This window comes from Clytia hemisphaerica, unplaced genomic scaffold (assembly GCF_902728285.1).
Source record: "Clytia hemisphaerica strain Z4C2 unplaced genomic scaffold, Clytia hemisphaerica genome assembly, whole genome shotgun sequence".
Lineage (NCBI taxonomy): Eukaryota > Metazoa > Cnidaria > Hydrozoa > Leptothecata > Clytiidae > Clytia > Clytia hemisphaerica.
In genome coordinates, this window is record NW_027104237.1 from 614,750 (window position 1) to 626,353 (window position 11,604).

The window sequence follows — 11,604 nt, forward strand, 5'->3', positions numbered from 1 at the left end:
GATTTTCATCGCAACGTTGTGTTTTATGTGGATAGTTTACATTTGGGAAACATACTTATCTTTCAGACAGGTATATTTTGCTTGATTTAACAGCTTATTTTCACTGAAGATAATACTTTTTAATGTAAATTCTGCCTCTGATAGCCTTTTTGCTAGTCAGGATGTCATCATATTGTCAGTAGATTGTCACAGACACATAGTGTGCAAGGGGGTTCCAGGTCCCACCTGAAAATTCAGGTCCCACCTTATCCTAAAATTCCCACCTTCAGCCCAGACTCCCAGATCCCAGCTAAAAACAAAAAAAATATACTAATTCGAGGAACAAAACAAAATTCTCGCACTCATTTTACCCGTGTACTTTTACTTGACTATAAGTGTAATAAGGTACAGGGGGGTCAGTGTACCAGAAGGTGGCATGTATCCTGGGGTGGGTGGGTGTTTGGGAAAAAAATTTGTTATGTACTACCTGTGTACTATAATTGGGGTGTTGGGTCTAAAATCGATTTTAATTTTTACTACCTGTGTACCAAAATAGGGGTGCTGGGCCCAAAATCGATGTTAACAGTATGGAAACAAAAAGGTTCAGAAATTATCTGCTAAAATAGAAATGTAAAGTTGTTCTATTATAAATTGATCAAGCCAAGTTTGTCCAAGATCATTCTTCCAAACTTCTTGGAATGAATTGAAATCCTACCAGATCCCACTGAAATGAAGGTTTATCGAGTCAATGTAAACATTCGAACATTCAAATTCGAACATTCGAACATCAGAGGTGCCAACTCTCACGCATGGTGTGTGAGACTCACGCATTTCCACATGGTCTCACGCAATTTTTGAAAAGTTTGATTTCTCACGCATTTTGGATTTTTGAGAAAAATTCTCCTGTTTTTTCCGATTTTTGGAAAAACGTTTTCCTGATTTCCCGATTTCCCGAGTTTCCGAAAAAATGTTTACCCGATTTTCCGATTTTTTCCAGGTAGTACCCAGTAGTAAATGGGGGGTATGGGAGGGTATGGGTTTTTTTCCAGGTACTACTCGGTAGTAAATAGGGGGTATGGGGTTGTTTTTGGATTTTTCCATGTAGTATGGTGTACTTCAGGGGTGGGTAGGTGTCAAGTTTTGAAAAATACCTTGTAGTACACATACATGCCGTCTTCTAGTACACTGACCCCCCCCCCCTGTAAGGTAAGCAAAAGTAAAAAAAAATCATTCTTAAAGATATTTATTCAAACATCAAATGACCTGTAATAATAAAATGGTAAAAAATTATTTATAAAATATATAAAAAAAATATATCATAAAATCTGAAAATAAGAAATTTTACTTTAACTTTTTCCAAAACACCCAAAGTCCCACCTAAAGAAATTAACTCCCACCTTAACTTGTTTCTCCCACCTAAAACCTGGAAAACCCCAAATCCCACCTGAAAATTTTCGACCCAAATCAGCAAAACCCCCCCCACTATTCTGGGGGGGGTGCACACTATGAGACAGTCTGTCAGTTTTAGATAGCGACTCCAGAAGTCAGGCAACTTTCGTTGACGTCAAACCAAATGTTTCATTTTTCCGTGAACTTTGAACCCTTTGAACTTTTTTTCTATGTATATATGCTAAAGCGTTCCGGTTTTTACTAAAATAGGGTGCGCACTCGTCGGGATTTTTTATTAAAAATAACTTGGTTAGGTATTCGCAGTTAGGGATTAGGGATTCGCAATTAGGGATTAGGGATTCAAACTTTGATTGAATTTTTTGAAAGACCTAATTAACTTACGACTTTCAAATAAAAGGAATATGGTAGATAACATTCCCAAGTTTCATTCCCACCAAAAATAGTCGCTCTCCATCGCAGTGTTCGAGCTGTAAAAATCGCAGACTGACGAATTAGGGATTCGCGATATCGCCATCGAGTGAACAACTCGGACTTGTGTGGAGGAGAGCAGACTTCTGTTGAACTTTTAAATATTGGAATACGGTTAGGAATATTACAAGGTCTCATTTCAACCAAAAATAGTCGCTCTCCATCGCAGTATTCGAGCTGTAAAAATCGCAGACTGACGAATTAGGGACTCGCGATATCGCCACCGAGTGAACAACTCGGACTTGTGTGGAGGAGAGCAGACTTCTGTTGAACTTTTAAATATTGGAATACGGTTAGGAATATTAAAAGGTCTCATTTCAACCAAAAAAAGTCGCTCTCCATCGCAGTATTCGAGCTGTAAAAATCGCAGACTGACGAATTAGGGATTCACAATATCGCCACCGAGTGAACAACTCGGACTTGTGTGGAGGAGAGCAGACTTCTGTTGAACTTTTAAATATTGGAATACGGTTAGGAATATTATAAGGTCTCATTTCAACCAAAAATAGTCGCTCTCCATCGCAGTGTTCGAGCTGTAAAAATCGCAGACTGAGAAATTAGGGATTCGCGATATCGCCACCGAGTGAACAACTCGGACTTGTGTGGAGGAGAGCAGACTTCTGTTGAACTTTTAAATATTGGAATACGTTTAGGAATATTATAAGGTCTCATTTCCACCAAAAAAAGTCGCTCTCCATTGCAGTGTTCGAGCTGTAAAAATCGCAGACTGAGAAATTAGGTATTCGCGATATCAGCACCGAGTGAACAACTCGGACTTGTGTGGAGGAGAGCAGACTTCTGTTGAACTTTTAAATATTGGAATACGTACTAGTAATCTCATGGTTATGAGGGAAATTCGGGATAAATTTCCCGAGGTCAATTTTGAAATTTTTTGAAATTTCCCGAGTGCACGAGGGAAATTTAAAACATTTCGAAATTTGACCGAGGGTAATTTATCCAGAATTTCACGAAAACAAGCATGGGATTCCTGGTTAATCTCATGGTTTGGATTGAAATTCTAACAATTCTGAAACACATCAATTTAGCACTGGAAATCAATCTGAAAATTTAAAAAGAGGTCTCAGAAAAGTCATAGAAACGCGAATCGAGTTTTAATTGGATAGTATTCCATTTACTTAAGCCTTTGAAGTTAGTAAGAAAGTCAAAAATCGTGATGATATTCCAAACGAAGAAAATTTCACTTTTGCGGGAAATTACAAAATCTAGGAGGGAAATTACAAAAGCTAGGAGGGAAATTACAAGTACGCGGGAAATTACAAATTAACGTAAGCAAAAACGTCAATCGAATTTCAATCAACCATGAGATTAGGTTAGGAATATTATAAGGTCTCATTTCAACCAAAAATAGTCGCTCTCCATCGCAGTATTCGAGCTGTAAAAATCGCAGACTGACGAATTATGGACTCGCGATATCGCCACCGAGTGAACAACTCGGACTTGTGTGGAGGAGAGCAGACTTCTGTTGAACTTTTAAATATTGGAATACGTTTAGGAATATTATAAGGTCTCATTTCCACCAAAAAAAGTCGCTCTCCATCGCAGTGTTCAAGCTGTAAAAATCGCAGACTGAGAAATTAGGTATTCGCGATATCGCCACCGAGTGAACAACTGGGACTTGTGTGGAGGAGAGCAGACTTCTGTTGAACTTTTAAATATTGGAATACGGTTAGGAATATTAAAAGGTCTCATTTCAACCAAAAATAGTCGCTCTCCATCGCAGTATTCGAGCTGTAAAAATCGCAGACTGACGAATTAGGGACTCGCGATATCGCCACCGAGTGAACAACTCGGACTTGTGTGGAGGAGAGCAGACTTCTGTTGAACTTTTGAATATTGGAATACGGTTAGGAATATTATAAGGTCTCATTTCAACCAAAAATAGTCGCTCTCCATCGCAGTATTCGAGCTGTAAAAATCGCAGACTGACGAATTAGGGACTCGCGATATCGCCACCGAGTGAACAACTCGGACTTGTGTGGAGGAGAGCAGACTTCTGTTGAACTTTTAAATATTGGAATACGGTTAGGAATATTATAAGGTCTCATTTCAACCAAAAATAGTCGCTCTCCATCGCAGTGTTCGAGCTGTAAAAATCGCATCGCAGACTGAGAGAAATTAGGGATTCGCGATATCGCCACCGAGTGAACAACTCGGACTTGTGTGGAGGAGAGCAGACTTCTGTTGAACTTTTAAATATTGAAATACGGTTAGGAATATTATAAGGTCTCATTTCCACCAAAAATAGTCGCTCTCCATTGCCTTATCCGAGCTGTAAAAATCGCAGACTGACGAATTAGGGATTCACAATATCGCCACCGAGTGAACAACTCGGACTTGTGTGGAGGAGAGCAGACTTCTGTTGAACTTTTAAATATTGGAATACGTTTAGGAATATTATAAGGTCTCATTTCAACCAAAAATAGTCGCTCTCCATCGCAGTGTTCGAGCTGTAAAAATCGCAGACTGAGAAATTAGGGATTCGCGATATTCGGAATCTAATTACTGGGGATCGGAAATTGATGCTCTGTAAACCCAAAATAGAGTTATCTTGTGACAACTAAAAAAGTTTTCAAAGATTAATAAAGAAACGGGAGGCTTTTGATACGGTGTGAGCGGTCGGGTTCGAAAAACATCGAAAAATTAACAAATTAACAATTTAACAATTCCTTACTCATTTACAAAATTGAATGCAAATGGGTAGGGGAATTTTAAGGAAAATTATGAAAAAAATTTATGTATGACGATGTAGTTTTTTTACAAAGACTATATAAGTCTTGGATGAATGTGTATGCAGCGTATATACGCAATAGATATCAACAAGTAAGATAGTATAAAGAAGGTATTTACAAAAGGTCTCTGTTCACATTTGTGCATCAATATGTAATAAATATCAACAAGTAAGATAGTATAAAGAAAGTATTTACAAAAGGTCTCTGCTCACATTTGTGCATCAATATGTAATAAATATCAACAAGTAACGTAGTATACAAAAGGTATTTACAAAGTCTTAGCCTATATATCTGTTAGGAAATATTGGCAAAAAAAGGAATGGAAGGGTTTGAAAACAGCCTCTCAGTGAGAACAAAAGAAAATCTTTCATATCGAAAGATATTTTTTCATTGTGCCTTTTCGTATACCCATTCAATTCCAATGTGTCGAAAACGCATTGGTTATAAATGCAAACCGTAGCAGCAAAAAACGAAGCTACGAGTTAAATATGAACCGCTTAATTCAAATTTACAGTTACAGTATCAGCAGTTTTAAAATTGGGAATGTATGTGGTAAAGAATTATCTATACAACACATAGTTTTCTTATTTTTCTTTTTTTATAAAATTGCGGATTTTTCAAGCATACAGTCTGTCCGGAAAAAAGCAAAACATAATATACACAGTGCCGTAGGAAGCATTTTCATATTGGGCGGGGGCTGAAGTTTAGTGACAACGCGAGGGCCAACCATGGTTTGGCCCGAGGGGAAAATTTTGAAAATTTGAGCTCTAGATTGCTTGAAAATGCACTCAATTGTGACAATTATGACAAATTAAAAAAGAAAAACTTTGCATTTTGCAAAATAACCATTTTTGAAAAAATTATTGCCCCCCCCCCCAGTTGCTACGGCACTGTTATTTAAAGTAAAATCCTCAAACTTTATCCCACTTTCATTATGCAATTTTTGAAAAAGCAATCGAAATGTCTTGAGAATTTGACGGAATCGGATATATATTGTGAGAGCAAAGGAATATCAGTAAAACTATGTAGTTATAAATTATGAGGATTTTTCCTTTATATGGAATCTGTTCCGTTTTTTTCCGGGCATTTGTCTAGAAAATATGAAAATCACTAATTGATATTTTATTCCGAAAGCTCTCGACATGATTAGCATACAATATTGGATAAGGAAAAGATACTATTTTATGTTCTGTAGGAGGGACCTAGCTAGCCAGGCAGAAAGCAGGAAGGCTTGGGAGGCTTTGAGAAGAAAAGTTTTTTCTGCCCAATCCCTAGCGAATTTTCACTCGATTTCAAATTGGCTCAATGATTAGCAATGGTTTGATTCAAGCAGGACCGGACCTTCAAATAAATTCAAACGATATAAACAAATAACCTTTAGTGGATTAATTTTCGCGGATTGGGAATCCAAAATTTTCACGTGGATAAAATTTCAAGAATCGGCCTCTTTTTCCACCAATATCTTCATCTTTCAAGGAGTTTTCAGCAAAATTCAGTTTTTAAATTTTTCTCGAGGACTAATTTTATCGTGAAAATGGCCAAAATTTGCGGAAATCGTGAAAACTAATCCACCTTAGGTTTGTACTGTAAAAGTCGATAGTATTTATTTAAAAAGCTCAATTATTTTATTCGCATTGTTCTTTGTAAGGTCTGGCACTACCAAACGGATGCATCGAATGTACTTGAATTTACTTTTACATTGCATCTTGACAACATTGATGATCTCATCGAGCAGGTCATTGATAGGGATCGACAGGGATATGAGCTGGCGCCTGTCACACTCCTTCATTATCTGCACAATCACGTCAATTATTGAAACTAAAATGGAACACTCTTCTTTATGAGTTACAAAGTGCAAAATCCTTGCTATGTTTATACAGAATTGTTCGAAAAATGGGTCCATGGAAAAAGTAGGCCAAGTAAAAGAGACGTTGGAGCATGTTACATTATACCGTTATAGGAAAAAAACTTCTCGAAAAAAAAACAAACCTTCTCCTTCTAAAATCTTTCAAAATAAACAATAATTATCTTCTGAAAATAAGCTCACCGTTTTTCAGTTGGATCAAGACTCTGCATGCATAATTAGGAGGATCCGTTATGTAAAGAACATTCTCATTTTGGTCATCTCCTCTATGTTTCCCGATCTAAAAAGACCCAAAATGAAATGTTAGTTTAAATCAGTCTACGTACCACATGTTTAAAGCCAGAAGGGCTTGGTAACACTATAAGCTTTTTCCAGCAAAAAGAAGTGAAGCAAAATCTGACTTTTTAGATGTCGTGCCGATGGATTAGATGCAGCATTTCATTGTTTTGCAGTTTTTGCATCACACATTTAAGTGGGAGATCAAGAACAATAGATCGATAATCGATAAAAAATATAATCGATTTCACGCGACCTCATTGGTGGGAAATTCCACCAAGAACTTGCCCGATTTTTCTACCAAGAACACGGATCTAACCCTTCTGGCTATCATAAATCATTGACTTGTACTATTTTTCTGTACAAACGCCTTTTTTTTGGATTTTTAAATTTTGTAACGACGTTAAGGCGGAATATCTACATACTCGTTTTGACTTTTCCCCGTTGTGAAGACTGATGACAGCATGCGTCCTTTGTTGTAAGGCATTTTTTCCAGAAATAGCTAAAAATATATTAAAAAAAGTTAAATTAACAGTAGATTCATTTATCGGCGATCCAAAAAATATCTGCAATCTGATTGGTTAAAAAGAGTACAATATATCTTATATTTTACATGTAAAAATATAAATTGACAAAAAGATGTTGTTGCATTGTAGCGGTAGCAGCAATCTAACGTCACTTTGCTACAAAAGTGTCCTGCGTTTTTTTTCAACACAAAAAGTGCATTTTTTGGGTCACCGATAAACCAGTTATCAGATATTTGCTCGTACAATATGGAAATATTTCACTCGTTCCGGATTTTCCGTATATTTTCCTCGCCTAAAGGCTCGGAAAATAATGTACGGAAAAATCGCGGAACTCGTAAAATATTTCTCATATTGTACTCGCAAATGTCCGTTAACTATTACGTATCTTAAATTTTTAATATTTACCACGTACAAAATATAAATTTCTGCCTGAAGTAGCCAACAAAACAATGACATGTTATACATATTCTTTTAGGGTAATTATTCCTGGATTCCGAATTCGACTTTCGGCTTTATATATATACATATTATACAGGAAATAATGAACTGGCTTGCAATCCATGTGTTCTTAAAATTTCAAAAACAACGATTTCCTGTCGCTAGCATTTCTCATTTATCTCAGAGCCTCAAAATTTCAAGATACCTTTAAACTTTGCTCACATTGTCCAAATTTAAATGATAAGTAATAACAACAACAATAATAATAATAAAAATGACAAATGCTCCTAACACAAAAAAGTTTAATTTTTTGTTACCTTGTATTGTCATTTGGTTGAAAGTAGTCATTCCTAAATACATGTTGTGCTCGGATTTCTGTGGGAAAAGAATCGTTAGAAAAAAGGATAATTTTTATTGGTTATCTTTTTCTAAATGTTAAGAAGTGGTAACACCATGTAAAAGCCCTGAATTGAATTTTTTTAGCTACAACGAGGTATACAAACATTGTTGACCGACGGGAGTATTCTACTAAAGTTCGAACACAAGATCCACAAAATCCTGTTGCAAAATGCTTGAGGGACTTAAGAGGGTTGCCTGTTTTCTTTCTCTAAAATGGGTGGATTCTGGAAAAAAAATATACTGTCACGTTGTAAATAGAAAAATTACCTCTAGCAAGATTCTGTCATGCCACGGAAGCTCCCCTTGAGTTACACGTTTTTCCGCTTCCAATTGGGTACAGCCATGTTTATGTTGAAAGAACAAACAGAGGAATACAGGGCAAACAACGTCGGCGTAGAAATCAGCTACCGTAGTCTTTATACATATACCAATGCTGGAAAAATTCATCATCTCTCGAAGCCGGAAACCAATTTCACACCTTTCATCAAACGAAATACAGTAACTTGATGCCGACTGATTGCATGCCGTAACAACATCTTTCTTGGAATACTTTGTGTAATAATGGACTATGTCATGCTTACTTTTGTCATCTGGCGTCCGAATGATTGATTTTAATTCATTAATATGTGATTTTGACTTCAAATAATTATCCAATAATTCCTCCAAAACAACTTCCTTCGGTCCATCTATTGACCATTTACCACCTTCTTCGTTGTCATCCTTTACATCCTCCGTGTCTGCGTCTGATAAAATTGAGTCATCACTCACGAAAGCTTTCTCGGACACTATTTCAAAAATTTTGCCATACACGTTTAGAGCAATCAAGTTGGTCAAAAGACGTATAGGTTGTAATGGTTCACATGGTTCCGGGAGAGCAACTTTTTTTTTCTGTAAGCCAGTCCTTTCAGGCAGAGTGATAACTTCATCCAGACAAGTTTTTACTATCCAGTAACGCATCATTGTTATTTCGTTGTCATAGGGAAGAAAGGACGTGTTTTTTGTCAGGTTGTAGGCAGTTAGGCAAGCAAGCACCCCACAACTGTGCGAATCGGACTGCTTTGGCATGTCCCAGGGCTGATAAAATTTCCAGCTTGATTGTTTGAAAGACTTTCCACTGTTAAGGTAAATTCTCTTCAAAAGGTGAACTACCGGATCAAAAACATCAGTTCTATCAGCCAGGATGGAGTCAAGATGGAATATCGATTTCACCTCTGGATATATGGCAATAACTGACCAATGCCCAATCTTTCCAGTAAGATGAATCGGTATGAGTATTAAGTTGTATGCTGAGGGATCCAATTTTTCGAAAATTTGATACTCAACAGTGTGATCACCGTTCTTAATAGCAGTGAAAAGCTTCGAACTTGACACTTTAACTTTATCATCTTGTTTGGCGACCGTACGCATGAATGTTGAAACAACGTCACCTTTCACCAGGTTATTTTGGTTGAAATGAGAACTTATAATATTCCTAACCGTATTCCAATATTTAAAAGTTCAACAGAAGTCTGCTCTCCTCCACACAAGTCCGAGTTGTTCACTCGGTGGCGATATCGCGAATCCCTAATTCGTCAGTCTGCGATTTTTACAGCTCGGATATTGCAATGGAGAGCGACTATTTTTGGTGGAAATGAGACCTTATAATATTCCTAACCGTATTTCAATATTTAAAAGTTCAACAGAAGTCTGCTCTCCTCCACACAAGTCCGAGTTGTTCACTCGGTGGCGATATCGCGAATCCCTAATTTCTCAGTCTGCGATTTTTACAGCTCGAACACTGCAATGGAGAGCGACTATTTTTGGTTGAAATGAGACCTTATAATATTCCTAAACGTATTCCAATATTTAAAAGTTCAACAGAAGTCTGCTCTCCTCCACAAAAGTCCGAGTTGTTCACTCGGTGGCGATATTGTGAATCCCTAATTCGTCAGTCTGCGATTTTTACAGCTCGGATATTGCAATGGAGAGCGACTATTTTTGGTGGAAATGAGACCTTATAATATTCCTAACCGTATTTCAATATTTAAAAGTTCAACAGAAGTCTGCTCTCCTCCACACAAGTCCGAGTTGTTCACTCGGTGGCGATATCGCGAATCCCTAATTTCTCAGTCTGCGATTTTTACAGCTCGAACACTGCAATGGAGAGCGACTATTTTTGGTTGAAATGAGACCTTATAATATTCCTAACCGTATTCCAATATTTAAAAGTTCAACAGAAGTCTGCTCTCCTCCACACAAGGCCGAGTTGTTCACTCGGTGGCGATATTGTGAATCCCTAATTCGTCAGTCTGCGATTTTTACAGCTCGGACACTGCGATGGAGAGCGACTATTTTTGGTGGAAATGAGACCTTATAATATTCCTAACGGTATTCCAATATTTAAAAGTTCAACAGAAGTCTGCTCTCCTCCACACAAGTCCGAGTTGTTCACTCGGTGGCGATATTGTGAATCCCTAATTCGTCAGTCTGCGATTTTTACAGCTCGGACACTGCGATGGAGAGCGACTATTTTTGGTGGAAATGAGACCTTATAATATTCCTAACCGTATTCCAATATTTAAAAGTTCAACAGAAGTCTGCTCTCCTCCACACAAGTCCGAGTTGTTCACTCGGTGGCGATATTGTGAATCCCTAATTCGTCAGTCTGCGATTTTTACAGCTCGAACACTGCGATGGAGAGCGACTATTTTTGGTGGAAATGAGACCTTATAATATTCCTAACCGTATTCCAATATTTAAAAGTTCAACAAGAAGTCTGCTCTCCTCCACACAAGTCCGAGTTGTTCACTCGGTGGCGATATTGTGAATCCCTAATTCGTCAGTCTGCGATTTTTACAGCTCGAACACTGCGATGGAGAGCGACTATTTTTGGTGGAAATGAGACCTTATAATATTCCTAACCGTATTCCAATATTTAAAAGTTCAACAGAAGTCTGCTCTCCTCCACACAAGTCCGAGTTGTTCACTCGGTGGCGATATTGTGAATCCCTAATTCGTCAGTCTGCGATTTTTACAGCTCGAACACTGCGATGGAGAGCGACTATTTTTGGTTGAAATGAGAACTTATAATATTCCTAACCGTATTCCAATATTTAAAAGTTCAACAGAAGTCTGCTCTCCTCCACACAAGTCCGAGTTGTTCACTCGGTGGCGATATTGTGAATCCCTAATTCGTCAGTCTGCGATTTTTACAGCTCGAACACTGCGATGGAGAGCGACCATTTTTGGTGGAAATGAGACCTTATAATATTCCTAACCGTATTCCAATATTTAAAAGTTCAACAGAAGTCTGCTCTCCTCCACACAAGTCCGAGTTGTTCACTCGGTGGCGATATCGCGAATCCCTAATTTCTCAGTCTGCGATTTTTACAGCTCGAACACTGCGATGGAGAGCGACTTTTTTTGGTGGAAATGAGACCTTATAATATTCCTAAACGTATTCCAATATTTAAAAGTTCAACAGAAGTCTGCTCTCCTCCACACAAGTCCGAGT

General features: G+C 37.6%; 1 protein-coding gene across 1 annotated transcript; it reads right to left on the reverse strand.

The window, feature by feature from the left end:
- Nucleotides 1–6,123: 6,123 nt before the first annotated feature.
- On the reverse strand, nt 6,124–9,544 carry LOC136816040 (uncharacterized). Its single transcript, XM_067072471.1, has 5 exons — nt 8,379–9,544; nt 8,030–8,087; nt 7,173–7,249; nt 6,655–6,751; nt 6,124–6,425 (listed from the first exon to the last, which is right to left on the reverse strand). Exons 1-5 carry the CDS (start codon nt 9,516–9,518, stop codon nt 6,211–6,213), a joined length of 1,587 nt encoding a protein of 528 aa, XP_066928572.1. The 5' UTR covers nt 9,519–9,544; the 3' UTR covers nt 6,124–6,210.
- Between the last annotated feature and the right edge of the window lie 2,060 nt (nt 9,545–11,604).

What these genes read in the sequence shown, in the direction of transcription:
- LOC136816040 (XM_067072471.1), bottom strand. Translation starts at nt 9,518, where the DNA reads ATGCGTACGGTCGCCAAACAAGATGATAAAGTTAAAGTGTCAAGTTCG. An exon ending in ATGACAGAATCTTGCTAGAG is followed by an intron (nt 8,088 to 8,378) that starts GTAATTTTTCTA and finishes CTTTTCCCACAG; the next exon opens with AAATCCGAGCACAACATGTA. An exon ending in CAACCAAATGACAATACAAG is followed by an intron (nt 7,250 to 8,029) that starts GTAACAAAAAAT and finishes ATATATTTTTAG; the next exon opens with CTATTTCTGGAAAAAATGCC.